Here is a 23,415-nt window from a genome sequence, read left to right on the forward strand (position 1 = left end):
GATTAGCAACAAAAATTAATTAAAATTTAAGTCTAAAATTTTTACGTATGATGCACGATCCTCGCAGTAGATAGCGCTATTTAAGCAATAGCGAAAATCAGACCTGAAAAAAATCAGGCCTGTACGGGATTCGAACCACTGACCTCTGCGATACTAGCGCAGCGCTCTACCAATTGAGCTAACAAGCCAACTGGGAGCAGGCCGTTAAGTAGAGCGCTGGTAGAGCGCTGCACTAGTATCGCAGAGGTCAGTGGTTCGAATCCCGTACAGGCCTGATTTTTTTCAGGTCTGATTTTCGCTATTGCTTAAATAGCGCTATCTACTGCGAGGATCGTGCATCATACGTATCTAATACCGCAGTTCAAAATATATGAACTTCATATATTTCATTGTATCTGACTAAAATTTTTGGTTCTGCCACTAACTGCTTTGAGAACAACCCATCTCTAGTTTCAAACGAGGTTCACGTCCTTTTCTCGTTCTAAAACTTTGTTTCTGTCGATAATCTTATCTGCTCGACCGATAATGTTCATTGATTCAAAACTCATTTTAATCTTGTTGTCCCCCAGCTGTTCCTAACTCTGTTTTTCAGCGACTAAAAGCTTCGTGTGTAAAATTTAACTGAATTAAATTGTACCGCAACAGCGTCATAACTACTCTTTTCGAGGCAGAGCTTTGAAGCTTAATTGTCGCCAAAACATTATTTCGTTCAATAAAAGGGCCACATTTTGATGCCCAGCAAAGAGAAAAGTATATTTCTATATCTTTTTAAACGTTAACCTGTTTCTTTATCTATTCCATATTGTTTGCACAGAGTAATTGAATTCTAGAGTGCTATAGCTAAACAAAGTACAGTGACATCTTCACGACGTTACAAACGCGCAGATATCATGTCTTCCTTGAGATTTCGAAGTCGAAAGAAATATATCTTGTCCTCTAGTTTAGTTTACGTTATTGCAATTGAAATTATTGCAGTCAGCGAGTGTGCCCAACCTTTCACGGAAAACAACCTAAGATTGAAAATATAATGATACATTTTGCTAAACCTAGCTAGCTGGCCCACTGTATTGTTAGCTGTGTTGAACAATGAACGACGGTCTGGTAGAATTTAGGACGCTCCCACACTTAACAATGATTTGTTTGTATTATCCATGAAGAGACACCCTGTCGTGTTACAATTTAATTCGATTTTATTTATTAATATTCCCAAGAACTTGTTGATGTCTTTTGCTAGCCTGGAGACTTCTTGCAAAGAATTAAGGACAAGTGAGCCGAGGTTGCAAAGGGAAAAACTCGTCTACGGTTAGTCATGGGTCTCCTTTTAGCAGATTTTACGTAGCTTCTCTGTCCCTGAATTTAAAGTACGGTGTAGCTTATAACTTCATGATGAAGGCGACACGAGAAGATGTTCGATTCCTACAAGGTGCAAAAGTTACAGTCTTTAACTTGAAGGACAACGGTAAATAAGAGTATGGTTACCCAAGGTAAAAATCAGAATAGAAGGAAAGAAATTACTAAATGATTTTTGAAAACAATTTTTGTTGTTTTGGTTTTTTTTTGTTTGTGTCAAAGTTAGGCACAAAACCGAAAAATAAGGATTTGACTTGATATTTGTTTGAATGATTCTGTGAAAGGAAAGACGAAAAGTTTCACGGCATCAGCTAGAATAATTTGATCACGTTTCATAAAATGTGTTTATGCTAAATTTTCTTGCTCTTCTCCTTATTTCCAATCTCCTCTGCATTCTATGAATTGACTCAACTGTTGAATTAAATTGTACGGCAACCGCAACGTTCATTTTGTTCTTTTAACGTCAGAACTTTGAATCTTTTATCATCACATAGCTTCGTTCAGTAAGGGCCACATTTTTATGTCGAGCAAAGGTGCGAGTATACTTTTATATCTTTTTAAACATGAACCTATATATTTGGCCATTCCATATTATTTGAATAGGATAATTGAAATTTGGAGTGCTTTAACTAAACAAAGTATAGGACGAAATCTCACAGCAAATCACAAAAATATAGAGATCACCAACTTCCAGTAGATTTCGAAATTGAGAGAAATGTATCTCATCCTCTATTTTCAGTTAACGTTATTGCGATTGAGATTTAATGGTTATCTTCTAAAATCAGCGAGTTTGTCCACCTTTCAGAGGAAACAGCGTAAGATTAAAAACATTACGATATTTTCATTCAAAACTAGCTAGCTCTCTGTATTGTTAGCTGTATTGAATGATGAACCAAGGTCTGTAAGTATATTTAGTGCGCTCCCAAACTTAACAATGACCTATTTGTGTTCTTCATGTAAAGGAACCCTGTCGTGTTTCATATCGGGTTTCATAACTATTCCCGCTAGAACTTTCTGAGAACTTGCATAGAGTAAGGACAAGTAAGTTTGCGAAGGGAAAAACCTAGCTACGGTGAGTTTCTGAATTGAAATACATATTGTATTTTGTGCCTGATGAAGGCATTTCGGCGAGATATTTTGAGTCCTCAGTTACTCAAGCTGTAAGATTAGCAGTCTACCTAAAGGAAAACAGCAAAAAAATATTTTGATGAAACAGATAATTGGTTCTTTTTTACTGAGTAAAAAAGGAACGATTGTTGGGAACGTTTTTCTTCTATTTTCTGTCAAAGTTAGAAACAAAACCTGCAAATAAGACTTTACCTTGACACTTGTATGAGTTATTCTGTGATAGATGAGACGAAAAGTTTCACTGTCTTATCTGGTTTACTTTGATTACATTTCATAGATGCGTCCTTACTTAACAGTTCTGGATCCTTTCCTTAGTTCCATTATTGACTCCAGATTCGAAACCAAAAATCTTCAGTTTGTGCAATGCCAGGAGATTTATCTTCAATGAGATGGGAAATCATCAAACCAAGGCTATTTCAGAGAAAACTATGATATAAGCCATTTAAAGGACTTTAGAAACAGCTCGTTTCCTTTGCAACGGAAGGAAAAACAATTGACGATAAACTTAAATCTTTTTCATTTCTCTTTACCTCCTCTTGTGGTTCTAGGATAATGACTGCGCCCCTCGCTAAAAGTGTCATAGCTTCATCTTCGTTGTTGTACGATTCTCCTCTCAATACTGCAAATTGATTTCATCTTATTTCATCTTCAGTTCTTCCATCTGTAACTCTCAAAAATTCATCAATCAGGATGATGGAATATCATCAAAGACTAGCTGTTTGGACACAATATTCATAAAAGCCTGTTTTCTTGTCGTATTTCAGAGGAGCTCTATGTAAAGTTTAACAATTTTTGGTGGGTTAAAGTATTCTAGCCATAAATCATCATTTTTATTTCTAGCTTATTTGTATCTATTTTTTTTTTGCAGGACATTGACTATGCTTCTCATTACAGGCAGCATAACAACATCCTTTCTACTTATCTATTGCCAATTAAGATACACGTTATCTTCAGTGACGCAATGCCAAAAGGCAACCTACTCCATTCCAAATCGCGTCTTGAGAGGTCACGGGTTTGCCACCAGACCTTCCACAACCATTGAATCTTGCGTGATTTTCTGCGCCGAGGATCCCAAATGTAAAAGCATAAACTATTACCGAAAAACAAAAACGTGTGAGTTGAATAACAACACTGCTGTAATGTCCCCTGAGAGCATGGTAGACTCTGAATTGTCAACATATATGACCAATGCCTTTTCCCCCTGTCACCTTGACGTTGAATGTGGAGGGCAAGAGGAGATATGTCAGCTTTTGGAGGGCGAGGGCGACTGTAAAGGTAATGCTTTTTCTAACATTTACCGACTTAATCAATGTTTTTAGATTTTTGAGCTGAATAGCATGAGCCTGGTGTCGCCCCGGGAAAACATGTGGACTTAGAATTAGCTATGTACATGACCAACGCTTTTCGAATCCCTTGTTACTATGACTTTGAATGTGAAGGGCAAGAAGTGATCTACCAGCTTGTGGGGGGGAGGGGGCAAGTGCAAAGGTAGTGGTTTTATCTTTTTCTAACATTTCCCGACTCTATTAAGGCTCTTCTAGCCAAGGAAACAACTGCAGTTGTACTCAAATAAAGAACAATATTGGTTAAAAAGGTGGGCATGGATATTTACTCTCTCAATAAGGTTCACCTAGGGTAAGCATCGAAGAAAAACAGCTCCACGGTCGCAGACATTGTTGATGCCGTTGTTATTAATATTGATAAATTCTTATATATTCGAGTGATTCTCAAATGGAACCTGTTAGATTTTTCCTATTTTTTGGTTTCCCTGTTCTACGTAGAAGCTAGTGTCACAAGACCTGTTTTCCATATTTGGTATTGTACACGAGGTTTTCTGCTTTGGATTAAAAACAGTTCTTCCGCCATCTTGATCTGGTTACTGTGTTCCTGGCCTTTTATTCGGAATATACAACAGAACCTAAATACGAATATAAATGCTAACATTTTCACGACACACGTTAGAATGCAGAATGTGAAGGAAAGGCTGAAGGGAATAAGTCTGGTAACATTAATTGCACCACGCTTTAGAATGCTAAAAGCTGTGGAATCAAGACAATGCTAAAGAGACATTGATAGTCAGATGGTTTATTTCTGACCTGCGATTATTTCCTTTGAAATGGTTCTGCATTTTGTCTTATAATCTTGGTGAAACCCATTTGATTTAGTTGCAGCGACCGTGTACAAAGGTAATGCACACGAGACCAGATGAACTCAATTTGGTTCTATTTCTCATTTTGTGTACTTCTTGATGGAGTTGTGATCGTGTTATTAGTACTTTTTCGTAGCGGTAGGGTAGGGGGAAGGGGGAAGGTTGCGCCGTAGGGAAGCATTATAATAGAGTATTCCAGATATTCAGGAGATGAACAGTTTTTGTTAAATAATTTTTACTTTCTTTTCTTTCAAAGCATGCAAAGAGGCTTTAGGTCTTGAGGATGGAAGGATTCCAGACTCAGCTTTTAATGCCTCCTCCGTCGAAAGGCATGATACATCTCCCCCTCGCGTTCGTCTCAACTCCGACACGGCATGGAGTGCGAGAACTGATGACAACATGCCCTGGGTTCAAGTTGACCTTGGAAAGGACGCGATGATCAAGAAAATCGCTACACAGGGGAAACGTGGTTCCTCCCAGCATACAAAGACTTACACGGTTTCATCGCGTGCCGACGGAGAAACTGACCTTGTTATGTACAAAGAGGACAACGTTGTAAAGGTAAGACAGGTGCTGGCACTTGAATTAAGTTTCTTAGGTGAGCGAATGTAATTTTGATATTTTAAAGAAGAAAATCTTCGAAAGGTCGCATATTTCAGTCCGTCAGTCTGTATTCTGAAGCCAACAAGCTTAAAAAAGTATCCTGCAGTTGTCATGTTAATATTAAAGTACATCTGAGTAAACTTGTAGTAATCCCTTTATTTATTCGTTGAAGTAATCAATCCAAGAAAATCTCTATGAATCAATTGAGCTATCCACAAATCAGCCAATTAGCTTACACACGTCAATTTTTATTACATTTGTAGGTATTCCAAGGAAATGTAGACGCGAATACAGTGGTTTTCAATGTGCTGAAACAGCACATCACGGCTCGTTTTGTAAGGTTCTGGCCAAAGACTTGGGCAAGTCGCTACAGAACAATGAGGGCAGAGCTGTATGGCTGTTTCCTTCATTAAGTTAATTGTAACTTAACTAAGAAATCAACTCAAGTTAACTAGGGCAGCAATATGTAGTTGAAATGCATGTCTCGGATAGTTAAAAATTTTGCAGAGTACAAAAAATTATATCACTGGTCTACTTGATAAAATAGAATTCGATGATTGGCCTTAGGAAAATCACGTAACACTGATAGGCAGAATTATACACAGGAGTATAATTGAGGACTTGCAAGTAAAAATGTACTGCGCCAATGATATCTTTGCAAATAAATATCGACAGGTGTCAGTCAGTTATTATAATTACAAATACTTTTACAAAAACTTGTAATGAAATAAATTTCATATGTTGTACACAATAAATGCACATTGCTGACATCCTGACAGAACTGATCAAGTGATTACGCTTGAATAAAAGTCTGTGTAGACTTTTGCAGCGTACGTCCTATAATCTGACAGTGATTCGTGAATGGCAAATGTTGTACCAGCCTTTGTTTTAGTTTCAATAATATTTAGAATTTTTGCGCATATTTCTTGGCAGAACTTTCTGCTCAGATGATTACAGTGGAATAAAATTCTAAGAGTACAGACTTCTGCAGTTTCTTGAATATGATAGCGAATGGAAAAACTTATAAAAAAAAAACTTAAACGATATCGTAATTGTTTTCCGAATATTTCCTGATAATGTAAATGCACCCTGCAGCTTTCTCGGTTTTGACAGCATCATCTCAGCCTACTGAAGTACAAAAACAGTGGCACGATAGTTTTAGCAGAGCAACGAGAAATGAATTTGGAAAAAGAAAAAGGAAGAAAGAAAGGAAGAAAGAAAATGGACGCAATATTACGAGGAGTGCCGCTCGTCCTAAGTCTCTCTCTCTCTTCTGTTTTTCTTCGTTTTATTTCGCTTCCTTCCATTAATTAATTACCCTGTTCCATTATTTAAAAAATGAACGCCCCGACAGGCTCCATCCTTTTTATAGTTAAAAAAGTGTAGAAAACAGGTTTTGTTATCAATGGTGCTTCCATGTTTCATTGATGATATTGGAAGCCAAGTTCCGATATCATTAATCTCGTTCTACATCAGTTGTTTGTCCAAACTGCCTCGCTGTTAAACGGTACTTTAAACGTTTGCGCGCGTGCTCTCTTTTGTCTTGCTATAATCAATGACAATGTGGTTTTCTTTTAAAGTCCATACTGGTCGATCGTGGTTGTTTTTAAATGTCATTTCCCACACAGGTAGTTTGGAAACAAAAGGGTGGGTCATATCCCATACACTAAGTATGTATAACTAATAAAGCTATTTGTTGACTGTACGTGTATGAGATCAGGCTTCATTCTTAGAGAACTTTGAGGGAGAATATTCACTCTCCATTGTCAAATGGGCCAATTGCGAGCACATTGTTTTCTTTTCAGGCGACAATTTGACATATTTTAGGTAGACAAAGAGGGTAGTTACCAAACAATTGTGGCGATTTGTAGATAAATGAGCTCGTTGATCAGAATACAAATACAGATTTTGCCAGGCAAAAGCATGCTTGGATCAAATAGAATAAATCCTGAATAAAATTTCATGGCCGTCAGCAGCTATACGCGGCAACACTGAACGTTTAATGTAAATGATCGATACATTCAAAAATGTATTATGCAGTTTGGTGTTATAATGATAATAATAATAGTCTTTATTCAATCAAAGGATAAAAATACATCTCCTAAGTTACAATGAAAAAGTATTAAATGACACAGGATAAAATACAACAGTAATATAAGATAGAATAATACTACACTAGATTATATTTAAAGATAAGTCTATTTACAGAAGTTTTCTTGAATCTCTTCGTTTTTATCTGAGGAAGGTGACACCTCGTACGCAAATTATATACTAATTCTTTTTCTTTGGGAATGATCGCACCTAGTGTATGATTATCAATAGCTCTTTTGAAAACGGATTTATCTTGCTGTTCTAAAAGATTGAAAATGCTGTGTTTGAGAGATAAAATGACGCTTATGGCACCTGTCTAAAAAACGCTGTATAACATTTAAATTAGAGTCAGAAGCACCATACACAGCGAGACCATAAGTGAAAATGGGAAGAATTAGGATCTTAAATAAGTGATCAATTTCCTTCTGGCTAAAGAGTTCCTTTCGTAGAGTTCTAAGAATGTGGAGACACTTGTTAGTGTTACGGTATTTTCCAAACCGCCAGAAAGATATAACTCGTACAACTCAACTACTTTATTGACTGACGTAATAACTACGAAGCGATATCGACTACCAGTACAATAACTATCTTTTTCACTTAGCTACGGAGCGATATAAATACTAATACAATCAGTATCCTTATAACTTAGAGCCCTTTACAAATAATATCACTTAAATCTCAGTGTACTACCGCACAACTCACAGTTCTCTTGAAAATCTTTAACAAAATGTCGACGTCCGTAATTCTTTCTCTCACGTAGCCTTCCACACGGCTTTCAATTCCAGTAAACAACTCTGTCCGGCTCTCGCTCCTCTGGGCTCTTCGCAACAGCAGTTATAGTTCACTAAAAGGCCTTTTTCTTTAAGCTAGCGTGACTCCTTATATATATTTCAGAAAAGTTCTAGAATGTTCTAGAGATCTGTAATATTGCTATTTTTAGAAACATTACACTATGATTACATCATAACAAAAATATGCTGAGTCACGGTTCTAGAAGGTTCTCCTTAAAGTTCTCGCTTAGTCATCATGACTAAATGTTCTAGAAACTTCTTCGTTCTATTTTTAATAATTACGTAACGCAACGCACTCTAGAAAAATATGGGCGCTCTCCATAACACCCTCCCCCTTCGAGAAAAGAAAGTTTGCAAAACTTTCTTGCAAAGCTCAAGGTCTCGAGAGGCAGTCTGCAATAACATTATCCTTTCCTTTTATATGTCGGATGTCCAAGACATACTCCTGCAGCATTAAACTCCACCTCAACAATCGCTGATTCTTGCTCTTTAATTTGTGAAGAAATACGAGGGGGTTGTGATCGCTATACACAACAACGGGCAAACTTGAGGAACTAACATAAACTTCAAAATGTTGAAGAGCTAACAGCAGTGCTAAACATTCCTTTTCGATGGTGGAATAGTTCCTTTGACTTTTGTTAAACTTCTTCGAAAAATAACAAACCGGGTGTTCTACACCTTCATCATCCTCTTGTAACAACACAGCACCAGCGGCAACATCGCTTGCATCAACAGCCAGCTTGAACGGTGAAGAGAAATCAGGCGCTGTTAAAACAGGGGCACTCTGTAACATGGCTTTCAGCTCCTCGAAAGCCTTTTCACACTGGTCACTCCAATTAAATTTCTCCTTCTTGCTGAGCAGTTTTGTCAATGGCTCTGTGACGGTTGCAAAGTTAGAGCAAAACCTTCGATAATAACCAGCCATACCAAGGAAACGCATCAGTTGCTTTTTGTTTTCTGGTCGTGGAAACTTGATTATGGCTTCGACCTTGGCGTTAACTGGCTGTACTTGTCCTCGTCCGACGACATGTCCCAAATACGTCACTTGTGCTTGGCCAAACTCGGTTTTGGAGAGATTGATTGTTAATTTGGCCTCGCTCAACTTCCTGAAGAACTCACGGATAGTTTCTAGATGTTTCTCCCAAGTTTCACTATAGATGATTACATCATCAATATAGGCTTCACAATCCTCAAGGTTGGCGATGACTTTGTTAATGAGACGTTGGAAGGTAGCAGGAGAATTTTTCATACCAAAGGGCATGACCTTGTATTGGTAGAGTCCTTCTGGAGTTACAAATGCTGATATCTCCTTAGCGCGATCTGTTAACGGTACTTGCCAGAATCCTTTGAGAAGGTCAAATTTCGTTACATACTTTGCCTTTCCCAGCTTATCGATACAATCATCCATTCTTGGGATTGGAAAGGTGTCTGTCTTAGTCACACTATTAACTTTCCTGTAATCGGTACACATCCGATAGCTCCCATCCGGTTTAGGCACGAGTATACATGGAGAACTCCAACTACTGCTGCTTGGTTCAATAAAATCGTTCTCCAACAAATATTTTACCTCTTCTTTGAGATACTGTTGTTTTCTCGGATTCAGCCTGTATGGGTGTTGTTTAACAGGGGCAGCATCACCGACATCCACGTCATGGTAAATCTGATTTGTCCTAGATGGTACATCCGGGAACAGGTCACTATACTTTTCAAGTAGCTTCTGTAGGTCTTGACGTTGACTCTCTTCAAGGTGTGACAGCTTGGAGTCCAAATTCTTTAGCACATCGGAGTTGGTGAGTTTTGATGCGTCAGTAGGACTGAGATGACTACTACTAAACTCACTACTTAAGTCTTCGGGCTCAGAAATAACTACATTAACGTTTAGGGGCTCTTTAACTACATTATTATCTCTCTCTACGTAAGGCTTTAACATGTTAATATGACATAATTGCGTCTGCTTACGCCTATCTGGAGTAACTACTATGTAATTAAGGTTATTTAACTTCTTCTCAATAACATAAGGACCAAAAAATCTAGAATACAATGCGTTACCGGGCACTGGCAACAATGCAAGAACCTTTTGACCTGGCTCAAAACTACGTTCTACAGCGTCTACATCATACTTCTTCTTCATTAACTTCTGAGAAGAACTAAGATTGTCTCTAGCTAGTTCACAAGCTCTAAATAACTTAGTACGAAAGTCTGAAACATATTGTAAAAGATTAATAGACTCACTACTGCTTGACAATAATTTCTCCTTAAGCAGTTTAAGAGGCCCTCTCACAGTGTGCCCAAATACGAGCTCAAACGGACTAAATCCTAGGGACTCCTGGACGGACTCGCGTGCCGCAAACAGCAATAGGTGGATTCCCTCGTCCCAATCTTTCTCTGTTTGGAAACAGTAGACTCTCATCATGTTCTTTAAAGTCTGGTGCCATCTTTCAAGAGCTCCTTGACTTTGAGGATGGTACGCGGATGATCTATACTGTGCGATTCCAAGCTCGTGCATTACTTGTTGAAAAATACCAGACATGAAATTAGAACCTTGGTCAGACTGGATAGCGCTAGGAAGACCGACCAGCGTAAAAAACTTCGTTAAAGCTTTGACGATAGTCTTGGCTTTGATGTTTCTCAGGGGCACGGCTTCAGGAAATCTGGTGGACGCACACATGATGGTTAACAAGAACTGATTTCCAGACTTCGTTCTTGGTAGCGGTCCGACGCAATCAACAATTACACGGCTGAATGGTTCTTGAACGGCTGGCAGAGGCTGCAGTGGCGCTTTTGGAATGGTTTGGTTTGGTTTCCCAACCATCTGACAGGCGTGACATGACCTACAGTACTCAGCTACATCTTTTCTCAGGTTGGGCCAATAGAAATTATTCAAGATCTTCCTGTGAGTTTTGTTCACACCTAAATGGCCAGCCAGGGGAGTCTCGTGTGCCATACTTAAAATGTCTTGCCTGTAAGTTTTCGGGACAACAACCTGGTACTTAACAGCCCATTCGTCCTCAGCTGGGACATCGAGCGGTCTCCACTTTCTCATTAGCACTCCATTCTTTGTAAAATAACAGGTGGGGTTCTGTGATACTTCGTTTTCACTGACGCTTCTTGAAAACAACGGCGAAATTTCTGGGTCTTCATGTTGTCCAGCGATGAGCTGAGAGGTCGACATCTTCTCAGACTGATCTGTTAAATCCTTCTCAGGCAGGATTTCTGTTGGCTCAGAAGGGGAGGGACTTGGCTGCTCATCCTCAAAAACTCGACTGATAAGGGTGTCCGCTAAGGCAATTTCTTCATCGCTGGTTTTCCTCTTCTTGCTCATGGCTCGCGTTACTACACATGCAGGATAAAGACCAGGAATTATCTTCTCGACGGGGTCTGGAGACTTTTCTGAACTAGGCTTCTCTGTAACGACAGCATTAATGACCACTTTGTCTCCTGCAAGGTCATTTCCAAGGATAAGATGTACTCCATCGAACGGCAATGTTGATTGTATTCCAACTTTCACAGGACCAGACACAAGATTTGACGACAGAAAAACTGTATGGAGCGGCACTGGGGTATACTCGGAACTGATTCCTCTGATTAGAACACTTGCACCAGTGGACGATTTTTCAGAAAACAACAACGTGTCACTTAATAGCAAAGACTGTGAGGCTCCAGTGTCTCTTAGAATCTTGATCGGTACTGAATCTGTCATATCACGGGATAATGATACTGAGCCATCGTGGATAAAGGGCTGAAACATATCCATGACAGATTTAGACGAACCACTGACGTCATTTGTAGAGATTGTCTGGGTCTTCTCTTGAGAAAATCGCGGAGGTGTACATTCACTTTCAGAAAATGAAGGCGACGGCTTGGCAACAAATCCGTTGGGCTTCGATTCCACACCATATCTTTGCGCAGGTCTCCACTTTTCTGGGCAACTGGAAATCAGATGACCTTCTTTTCTGCAATAATAGCAGGTTGGTGGCTTGATGGGCTTATTTGGAACAAACCTGTTTTGTCTTGGCGAGGTGGAGCTGGAACGATTTGTAAAATGGTTACCAGGGTTCTGTTTGGGAGGTGCTCCGTCATTCTGTTTACTCCGCTGGCTTCCAACCCATCGTGATACGGAGGGAGGCTGAAATCTACTGTTAGGCTGACGGGGCTTTTCCATGAAGTTCACTTTGTGACTCAGCGAAAATTCATCTGCTAACCGTGCAGCGTCTTCCAACGTTTCTGCTCTTTGCTCGTTAATGAACGTTCGGACATCACTGTGAATGCACCTCTTAAATTCTTCCACTAATACCAACTGTCTTAACTTATCGTGACTCTTATCTACTTTCTGTGAATGACACCAACGATCAAATAACTGTTCCTTACTCCTAGCAAATTCTACGTAGGTTTGACTACTAACTTTCTCATAGTTTCTAAACTTTTGACGATACGCTTCAGGAACTAACTCGTAACCCTTTAAAATAAGATCCTTAACTTCGTCGTAACTTGCAGCTTGTTCTACACTTAACTGTGTATATATTTCCCTAGCTTTACCAACCAATACACTTTGTAATAACATAACCCAGTACTCTTTAGGCCACTTAAGACTACTAGCTACTTTCTCGAAGTGCAAAAAGTACTTATCAGCATCTTTTTCTTGGAATGGAGGCACTAACCTAATGTTCTTTGTAACATCAAAATTTTCACTATGCTTTTCACTACCCGAGACTAATCCTAATTGCATTTGTACCTCTAACTTTTTTATTTCCATTTCATGCTGAAATGCCAATTTCTCTCTCTCTAGCCTCTCTTGTCTTTCCTCTCTCTCCAGTCTTTCCTTTCTCTCCATTTCTTCTCGTCTTTCTTGTCTTTCCATTTCTTCTCTCTTCATCTCCATTTCGTCTCTCTTCAGCTTCTCTTGTCTTTCTATTTCTTCTCTCTTCATCTCCATTTCGTCTCTCTTCAGCTTCTCTTGTCTTTCTATTTCTTCTCTCTTCATCTCCATTTCTCTTTCTTCTTTCCTTTCTTGCATCTCCAACTTTCTTATTTCTAACATTGTTTTTGACGATGTTTCTAACATTGTCCCTTCAAAAACCTCAGTATCCACTAAGTGGTTTACTATAATCTGTCGTATCTCATCCTTTCTCATTGCTTGCTTAGACTCTAACTCTAAGTGTTTTGCTAATAATATAAGTTCGTCTTTCCTTAACGCATTAAATACTTCTTTGTCGGGACTCGACATAAAGTCTTCTGGATTAAACTTTGACATCTTGATATACTCTATGACTACTTAAGTCGACAATAACTTATCCTTGAAATACTCTACTATAACTTTCACTACAAAACTCGCTCCTGGACAATAACTTATATGCCAAATACTTCCACAAAATTCGCTCCCGGACAATTACCTCTGCTCTAAATACACTTCCACAAAATTCGCTCCCGGACAGGCCCCCAATTTCTGTTACGGTATTTTCCAAACCGCCAGAAAGATATAACTCGTACAACTCAACTACTTTATTGACTGACGTAATAACTACGAAGCGATATCGACTACCAGTACAATAACTATCTTTTTCACTTAGCTACGGAGCGATATAAATACTAATACAATCAGTATCCTTATAACTTAGAGCCCTTTACAAATAATATCACTTAAATCTCAGTGTACTACCGCACAACTCACAGTTCTCTTGAAAATCTTTAACAAAATGTCGACGTCCGTAATTCTTTCTCTCACGTAGCCTTCCACACGGCTTTCAATTCCAGTAAACAACTCTGTCCGGCTCTCGCTCCTCTGGGCTCTTCGCAACAGCAGTTATAGTTCACTAAAAGGCCTTTTTCTTTAAGCTAGCGTGACTCCTTATATATATTTCAGAAAAGTTCTAGAATGTTCTAGAGATCTGTAATATTGCTATTTTTAGAAACATTACACTATGATTACATCATAACAAAAATATGCTGAGTCACGGTTCTAGAAGGTTCTCCTTAAAGTTCTCGCTTAGTCATCATGACTAAATGTTCTAGAAACTTCTTCGTTCTATTTTTAATAATTACGTAACGCAACGCACTCTAGAAAAATATGGGCGCTCTCCATAACATTAGCTTTTGTGAGCTTAAGTCTAACATGCTCCGCCGCTGAATTTTCAATTAGGCTGAGACCGAGCAGTACAAGGCTATCGCATGAGGAATGTTACTGACGGGGGCGTACTGATGGCGTGTACCGTTTCCTTTCTTTCTAAATATCAGTTCTTTACACTTACTCGGATTACAAGAATGACCATGCGCTGTTGTCTGTTACTCAAAAAACTATGATACCAATTAATTATATACGGGTTTAAGGGTAATTGTTTCAACTTTGCGGATAGAAGGTTATGCTTAACAGAGACCATGCTTTATTCCACTTTAAAACTACAAATGTTATTATTTAAGAAAGAAATAAATAAATACAAAAGTGAAAGAAATACCACCCGAATGTAGCAAACTAATCGAGTCGGGTGATTGCAGACAATATTAGAATATATCAAGGAGGTTGGAAATAAAAATTACAAGGAGATTACAATATTGTTAATTTAGAGAAGTGAAATTGATTCAAACAAGTATATGATTATGAGTAACAACGAAGCAAATAGAGTAAATTAAAGTGTGAATAGAGTCAAAGGCCTTGCTGAAATCCATAGTAAAAAGTCTTACCGCTACTTGGGGACCTCAACCTTTGAAAAGGGGTTGATATTAGCCCTCTTCCAGGATGTAGGCCAGGAGTGGGTTGCCAAGGAAAAATTCCAAACGTGTGTAATTACCGGTGTCAAAGGCTCGGCGTGATCCGGCCAAAGCCAATAAGGTATTTCATCTGGTCCAGTGGCGGTTCTCTTTAGTTTTGCGAGAATGTTTCAAACTTGCCTCTTAGTTATCTGGGGAATCTCCACATCAGGTGCAATGACGACATCCGAAGGCGGCACGTAACTATCATCTGAACACAGCAGAGCTAAAACGTCATTAAGGTCATTCAGCGAGTCCGAATCAAGACTGACATAGGTAGATTTACGACGCTGGGAAACCAAGTCCACATTTTTCCTCCATTCCCTACTTCCAATAATCAGACGAGGATTCTTGCAGTTAGCACTTATGTTAAAACTTAAGGGCTTCTGGAGGAACTTGAAGTCTTCCATGCACATATCCTTCGAAGTCATTAATCTAAGAGGATTTTCGTATTTCAATACAGCGATCCTCAATCAATTAATTAACTTATGTTATACTAATAGCTTTCTCTCTCTACTATGGGAGCAACCCATTTCTAGCTTCAAACGAGATCCAGGTTTGTTTGTTGTTCTAAAACTTGGTTCGGCTAGTACTACAACTTTCTCGACCGATAATGATAACTGCGCACACTTTATTGAATTAAAAACTCCTTTTTGTCTAGTTGTTTCCCACCTGCTTGATTAAATAATAATTCTGTTTTTCAGCGACTAAGAACTTGTTTTTAAACTTCAACTGTCGTATTAAATTGTACTGTAACCGCAACGTTCATATTGTTCTTTCACGTCAGAGCTTTAAATCTTTCATTATCACGAAATAGCATTGCTTCGTTTAGTAAGGGCCACATTTTTATGTCGACCAAAGGTGCGAGTATACTTTTATATCTTTTAAGCATGAACTTATGTATTTATCTATTCCATATTGTTTGAATAGGATGATCAGATTGAATTTTGGAGTGCTATAACTAAACAAAGTATAGAACGAATCTTCACAGCAAATCACAAACACATAGAGATCACCAACTTCTTGGAGATTTCGAAATCGAAAGAAATGTATCTTATCCTCTAGTTTTAGTTAATGTTGTTGCAATTGAGGTTTATTGGCTATCTTCTAAAATCAGCGAGTTTGTCTAACCTTCCAGATGAAACAGCCTAAGATTGAAAATATTGTGATATTTCAATCAAAACTAGCTGGCTTTCTGTGGTGTTAGCTGTGTTGAATGATGAACTGCGGTCTGATTTAGTGCGCTCCCACACTTCAAAAATAATGTATTTGTGTTTTTCATGGAATGGAACCCTGTTGTGTTTCAGAACGGATTTCATAACTATTCCTCAGAACTTTCGGAGAACTTGCAGAGAGTTAAGGACAAGTGAGGTTGCAAAGGGAAAACTCAGCTGCGGTAAGTTTCTGAATCTAAAATACAAGTTGTATTTGTTACTGATGGAGGGAATTCGGGGGGATTTGAGTCCTCAAGCTTCAAGATTAACAGTCTTTACCCCGAAGGAAAACAGCGAAAAAAAATAGTAACTTTGATAGTACGGATAACTACCAAATAAGAAAAAGGGAACTACTAACTGATTATTGAGAACGATTTTTTCCGTTTCCTCTCAAAGTTAGGAACAAAATTTACAAATAAAGATTTGCCTTGACAATTGGTTGAATTATTCTGTGAAAGGAGACGGACCAAATATTTCACGTTCTTGTCTGGTTTGCTTTTATTACATTTCATAAAATGCGTTCCTACTAAGAATTTCTTGTTCCTGTCCTTAGTTCCATTGTCGTCTGCATTCTATTTATTCTCGAAATCACAAGTTTTCTGCTTTATTCAAAGCCAAGAGCTTTGTCGTCGATGAGATGGCAAATCACCAAACCAAAGCTCTTTCAAAGAAAATTGTGCCATACGCCATTTTTAAAGGACTTTGAAGTTCTTTGCAACGGAAGGAAAAAATTTTTGATGATTAACTCATATGTATTTCATTTCTCTTAACCTTTTCTTCTGGTTCCAGGGTAATGACTGCACCCCTCACTAAATGTCTCATACCTTTATCTTCGTTGTCGTAAGATTCTCCTCAATATCTTGCAAATTGATTTCATCTTATTACGTCCTCTACCATCTGGAACGCTCACAGATTCAACAATGAGGAGACAGAATATCATCAAACATTAGCTGTTTGGACAGAATGATTTGCCTGTTTTCTTTTCGGATTTCAGAGGAGCTCTATGCAAAGTTTAATAAGCTTTGGTGGGAGAAAGTCTTCTAACCATAAATCATCACTTTTCCTTCTAGCGTATTTGTGTTTATTTTGTTTGCAGGACATTGACTATGCCTCTCATTAAAGGCACCATAGCAACGCCTTTTGTACTTATCTCTTGGCAGTTAAGATACACGTTATATTCAATGACGCAATGCCAAGGGGCAACCTACTCCATCGCAAATCGCGTCTTGAAAGGTCACGGGTTTGCCACCAGAACTTCCACAACCATTGAATCTTGCGTGATTCTCTGTGGCGAGGGTGCCTATTGTAAAAGCATAAACTATTATCGAAAAAAAAAAATTGGAGAGTTGAATAACAACACTGCTATAGTGTCTCCTGAGAGCATGTCGGACTCTGAATTGTCCGAATATATATGACCAATGCCTTTTCCCCCTGTCACCTTGACGTTGAATGTGGAGGGCGAGAGGAGATCTGTCAGCTTTTAGAGGGCGGGGGCGACTGTAAAGGAAACGCTAAAACCTTTTCCTAACGTTTAACGGCTTAATCAATGCTCGCTTTAGATTTGTGAGTTTAATAACACAAGCCTGGTGTCGTCCCCTGAAAACATGGTGGCCTTAGAATTAGCTATGTACATGACCTACGCTTTTCAGTCGAGTCCATTGTTACTATGAATTTAAGTGTGAAGGGCAAGAAGTGATCTGCCAGCTTGTGGGGGAGGGGGGAAATGCAAAGATAATGGTTTTATCGATCGTTTTATAGGGCTCTTGTAGCCAAGGAAACAACTACAGTTGTACTCAAATAGAGAACAATATTGGTGAAAAAGGTGGGCATGGATATTCACATTCTCACTAAGGTTCACCTAAGGTACGCATCGAAGACGAAGCAGGTCCGTAGGCGCAAACCTTGTTGATGGCGTTGTTATTAATATTGTAAAATTTATTTGTTTGAAGGATTCTCAAATGGAACTTAAATATGAATTCAAAATGCTGACAGTTTCACGAAACCTGTCAGAATGCAGAACGTGAAGGAAAGGCTAAAGGGTATAAGTCTGGTAACATTAATTACAGCACGCTTCAGAATGCTAAAAGCTGCGGAACCGAGACAATTCTAAAGAAAAATTTGTAGTCAGAAGGTTTATCTTTAACCTGTAATCGTTTCCTATCGACTGGTTTCGCTTTTTGCCTTATAATCCTGGTGAAACCGCTCAGATTTAGTTGCAGATAGTACACAAAGGAAATGCACATGAGACCAGATTATACTCAAATTGCTTCTTTATCTCATTTCGTGTACCTCTTCATGAAGCTGTGATCGCATTATTGCTTTTTCGTAGCCATAGGGTAGGGGGAAGGGGGAAGGGGGAAGGGGGAAGGTTGTGCCGTAGGGAAGCATTAGAATGGAGTATTCCAGATATAAAGGAGATGAGTACTCTTTATTGAATAATTTTTACTTTCTTTTCTTCTTAAAGCATGCAAAGAGGCCTTAGGTCTTGAGGATGGAAGGATTCCAGACCAAACTTTTACTGCCTCCACTGTCGAAACGAATGAAACACCTCCCCATCGCCTTTGTCTCAACTCCGCCAAGGCATGGAGTGCAAGAACTGATGACAAAAAGCCTTGGCTTCAAGTTGACCTTAGAAAGGACGCGATGATCAAGAAAATCGCTACACAGGGGAAACGTGGTATCCACCAGCATACAAAGACTTACATGGTTTCATCGCGTGCCGACGGAGAAGTTGACTTTGTTAGGTACAAAGAGGACAACGTCGAAAAAGTGAGACAGGCGGTGGCATTTGAATGGAGTTTCTTGGGTGAACCAATATAATTTTGACATTCGAACAAAGAAAATCTTCGAAAGGTCGCATATTTCAGTCCGTCAGTCTGTATTCTGAAGCCATTAAGCTTAAAAAAAAAGTATCCTGCAGTTGTTGTGTTAATATTAGAGCACTTCTGAGAAAACTTGTAGTCATGCATTTCTCTGTTCGTTGAAGTAATCAATCCAAGAAAATCTCGATGAATCAGTTGAGCTATCCATAAATCAGCCAATAAGCTTACACACGTCAACTTTTCATAGATCTTATATCAAACCAGAGTTTCCGCTATGAAACTATTTAATACCCCTCCCTCTCTTCCGTCAAACTCTCCCGTTCAACTGTGGTCCCTGAAAAAATATACTGAGAATATACCCTTTGGAAATTACTCCTGTTTCTCATGACGAGTTATTTTGGTTGTCGAATTGTGGCTGGAGCCAATCTTGATTGTTTCCTTCTCATTGATTTAATGGATGGTGCAATAAGCGTAAACTTCAGAACTTCAGAATCTACAATAGACGTATGCAGCCATCATCTTGGAGCGTCCGTTAGATAACAGTGTCACACAAATCTTTTTCTTCTTGGCTGAGAATATACATCAGTATTTAAGGATCTTAAAAAAGATTAGAGTAAACTCAAATCCGCAGGCGTAAGTGTTTGAGTTTCACTTCGAGAAACGCCTCCTTTTTTTCTTAAAATTCATAACTTTTGGTAAGTTATTTGCTTGCAGTCGGGATCCTCTGAACGAATTTTCACTTTGCCGGTGCTTTGATGCTGGTTAGGAAAGTATCAATTGAGTAATTGTCATTGTTCTAAACGCTGAACCGAAGTAAAAATGCAACGTCTAATCGTCTACTGAGCCAGGCTTATTTAGCCATCAGCATGAATTATATTATTTACATCTCCCGTATTTTATTTTTTAAGTTTCAGTAAACAAAAGACGATCACAAAAAGATAAACGTTTCTTTTTAGCAAAAAATGTAAACGTTTGTATGAAGATCTATTTGATATTTGATTACTTCGATTTATTGAGAGAAATGATATGATTCTAATATGTACTTATTGACTGGGTGGAAGGGCCGGACGGGAAAATATTTGGCTCGAGGTCATCACATAAGGACCGAGGTCCGATCGAGGTCTCTACATCGCGAACGAGATTCAAATATTTTCCTTTCCGACCCGACCTAAAATACTAAAATAGGTCAGTCAACATGCATTTTATCATGTAACCAATGATTAAGGTTTTGAAAATTTCGAAAATTTTCTTCTAAAGAGAAGATGCGATAGACTGGCGGGCGCGTGGGAAAATTACCAGGCTCTGGTTGTTCAAAGGGCGGATAACGCTATCCAACGGATAAATCGCTATCCAGCGGATAAGTGTTACCAAAACGTACTGCGCTATCCACCGGATAGAGATTTATCCAGTGTATAGCGTTATCCATCCTTCAAACAACTGGGGCCAGAAAGATTATACAAAAAAGTTTGTCCTTTATTCGTTCGAGTCAGAATGAGAATCTCACAATTCATTGAAAAACGTGACTTGTTTTCTCATTGCTGTTCTCTGCAACGAAGCTGTACAAGTGCGCAAGGGCGAAACGGCTTTTTCCAGACCGGTCCACGTCAGCACGTCCGGCCCTATACACGTCAGCTTTCATTATGATTTTGTATGGGATTGCGTGATGATAATTAATGATACTAGCTTTTTATTCCGTACCTGCCTAAAGGAGCCCATTGTGGGCCTGCACACCGAAAATTTCACATTGATAAAATGAGAACTATGCTTGTCGGCGGATCTTGGCCTAAAGAATTTCATCTTTTGAGTATTTTAGAACCAGCTGTATTTCTCTTTGTGTCTCTTATCAATACATAATTATAGCACTTCGCCCAAGAGGATCTTGATTTCGCGTCGACGTAAAACCTGCTGAGCTAGAACATGCTAGAATAAGTTATTCATATACCTTTTAGGGGTGACTATTCAAAATGAAAGAAGTTTAACTTAGAGCATGAAAATAAGGTTAGCGACGAGCACGATCAGTTCACAAATAAAATCACCAAGATAAGAAGGTTTTAAAATCTGATTTGTGATAAAAAATTATCTTGCCATTCAAGATATTGCTTTTAAGATTTTTTGTTCATCATTTGAATTATTGAAAGACTCTAACGTCCGCCATTCTCGATCTTTAAACAAAGCATGATTATGGCTCTGGCTAACGAATGATTATCTATTCTTTTGCGTTTCCACCAGTGTTAAATAATGAAAAATCATCAAATTGTCTTTAGGAGGCTTTATTACTTTATTTTTCATGGAGAAACACCCTACACGTCTTAAGTAGCTTCATTTCGTTCAAGAAAGGTCTAAAAAGACTTTCAGTCAAGCTGCTTCACCTGATCAGGAGATATCTTGGATGATAGTGACACAAAAGTGAAGCTTGAAGGAGATAGCTGCAGCAACGGTTAACCATATCTTTCCATTGTTTAGATTTACTTGTATACGAAACTTCAATTTTTGACTTTGGAATTTTTTAATTAAATGTGCCGGATCGATCGTATGATTAATACAGGCTATCTGTGCACTAAGTTAAATTAGTTTTGTTAGAAAACTAGAAATGAAAGTTTGGTGAAAAAGGTAAACATCTTTTAGAATCAGGGGCAAAACTTAAACTATCAAAGGAAAGGCAAAAAGATGACGATATGTCGATAACTAAAGCTATAACTGGGAAGCTTTAAGGTCTTTAAGATCCATTCCGTGCGCGTTTAGTGTGGTAGGTGTGTTGAATAAGGAATTGTTATCTGACAGTCTTTAACTGCATTCTGACACTTACATTCACTTTGTATTCTTCATGGAAATGTGCTTTATTGCGTTTAAATTGATTAAGTTCTATTTTTCCGTCAAAGAACTCTCTCTCTTTCTCAGCTAACCAGATCTGTTACATAAGAATCAAAGGAAAGGCATGATGACACGGAAAAGAATCAGTGCTTTTCAAGCTGCAGTGTCATCTGCGAGAAGATGGAAAATCCCCAAACCATATATTCTTAAACAATATAGTGTAATGTAAACGATTATAGTGAGGCTTTTAAAACAACTTTAGATGAGTTCATCTATTATTGATTTCTCCCAATCCTTTTTTCTTACGCATTTGGTTTGTTTTTAGTACAATGACTACGCTCTTCACTAAGGGTGGCAGAGTAACTTCCAAGAGAAGATATGTCAACTTGTGGAGGGTGGGAGAAAGTGCAAAGGTAATAGGAATGTCTTTTTCTTTCAATTTCCCGTTAAATGAGCTTTCTTTTACAAGCACGGATGGAAGCCGTTGGTCTTGACAATGGAACGATTCCGGACTTTGCCATAAGTGCCTCATCTGTCGATAGAGCTGATGCATCTCCCTATCTTGTTCGCCTCATTGAACTCTACTAGGACAAGCACAAGAGACCAACTGGTTCTGTGGCCCACTTTGGGCGTTGCTCGATGTAGCTTATCGCATGCCTTTTTTTCTTCGTGGTAGGGGAGGAAGGAGGGGTTTGGGCTGGAGGGGAGGTGTAGGATGGAGGATCTGCCACTCCTCCAGATATGTGGGTGACAAGGGAATATTCTATCAAATAACTGATTTGATTTTTTTACAGATAATAACTTTTTTAATTTTTTTTTTTAACATGCATTGAGGCTTTAGGTCTTGAGGATGGAAGGATTCCAGACTCAGCTTTTAGTGCTTCATCCATCGAGTACGAGAATACTCCTGCCCATCTCGTTCGCCTCAACTCCCTCAGGGCATGGAGTGCAAGCACCGTTGATAATGAGCTCTGGATTCAAGTTTATCTCGGAAAGGACGCAGTAATCAAGAAAGTCGCTACACTGGGAAAAACAGGAACCTACCAGTATACAAGGTTTTACATGCTTTCATCGCGTGCCAACGGAGAGACCGACCGGGTGATGTACAAAGAGAACAATGTTGAAAAGGTAAGTCAGGAGTTGGCATTTGATTTTTGCTTTTAAAATGACCCAATGTAAGTTAAATATTTGGAAAGTAACATGAAAAATATCATGCAGCGCCTTAAAACGAACTTCAATTCCTCCATATGGTTATTCTTTGAAGCATACAACCGAAGATTAATTCAATGAATTCGCAAAGATCAAGGTCAACCATTTAGCTGACGCACCAACTTTGCCTATATTTCTAGGTATTACAAGGCAACAATGATCAGGAAACAGTGGTTTCTCATGTGTTGTCACAACACATCAGGGCTCGTTTTGTAAGGTCCTGTCCAAAGACTTGGAGAAGTAACTACAGAACAATGAGGGTAGAGCTGTACGGCTGTTTCCTTCAGTAAATGGCCTAGCATCAAAGGGGCTGAAAACAGCAACTTTCAGAACTGTAAATGAGTTCAAGTTAGCTAGATCAGCATCAAGTGGTGTATCTGAGTAGTGTTGAACATGTATGTAAAAAGATAACGTCTATTCTGAAATGCACGCCTCGAATATGAAGAGATTTTTCAACGTACAAATGGATACCTCTAGTTTGTGGATAAAAAAAGTTTGTTGATCGG

The 23,415-nt window shown here is 38.7% G+C and overlaps 3 protein-coding genes across 6 annotated transcripts; 2 read left to right on the forward strand and 1 right to left on the reverse strand.

The window, feature by feature from the left end:
- The first annotated feature begins 1,224 nt into the window (after positions 1-1,224).
- On the forward strand, positions 1,225-6,212 carry LOC148735704 (lactadherin-like). 4 transcript variants are annotated; one of them, XM_088752420.1, is made up of 4 exons: positions 1,225-1,302; positions 3,347-3,753; positions 4,884-5,188; positions 5,494-6,212. In XM_088752420.1, exons 2-4 carry the CDS (start codon positions 3,357-3,359, stop codon positions 5,641-5,643), a joined length of 852 nt encoding a protein of 283 aa, XP_088608546.1. In that variant the 5' UTR covers positions 1,225-1,302; positions 3,347-3,356; the 3' UTR covers positions 5,644-6,212. The 4 variants fall into 4 exon arrangements, with proteins under 4 accessions (XP_088608546.1, XP_088608545.1, XP_088608544.1 ...); XM_088752419.1 differs by lacking the exon at positions 1,225-1,302 and adding an exon at positions 1,349-1,459; XM_088752418.1 differs by lacking the exon at positions 1,225-1,302 and adding an exon at positions 1,355-1,484.
- On the forward strand, positions 1,350-23,210 carry LOC111331607 (lactadherin). Its single transcript, XM_088752423.1, is given in 5 exon segments — positions 1,350-1,484; positions 17,164-17,470; positions 17,473-17,572; positions 22,524-22,828; positions 23,050-23,210. Coding segments are annotated over 4 exon segments (852 nt in total). The 5' UTR covers positions 1,350-1,484; positions 17,164-17,173; the 3' UTR covers positions 23,200-23,210.
- LOC148735705 (uncharacterized) lies at positions 8,486-13,363 on the reverse strand. The gene has a single exon (XM_088752984.1). It carries the CDS (start codon positions 13,361-13,363, stop codon positions 8,486-8,488), a length of 4,878 nt encoding a protein of 1,625 aa, XP_088609110.1.
- Positions 23,211-23,415: the final 205 nt, after the last annotated feature.

This window comes from Stylophora pistillata, chromosome 3 (genome assembly GCF_964205215.1).
Source record: "Stylophora pistillata chromosome 3, jaStyPist1.2, whole genome shotgun sequence".
NCBI classification, from domain to species: Eukaryota; Metazoa; Cnidaria; class Anthozoa; order Scleractinia; family Pocilloporidae; genus Stylophora; species Stylophora pistillata.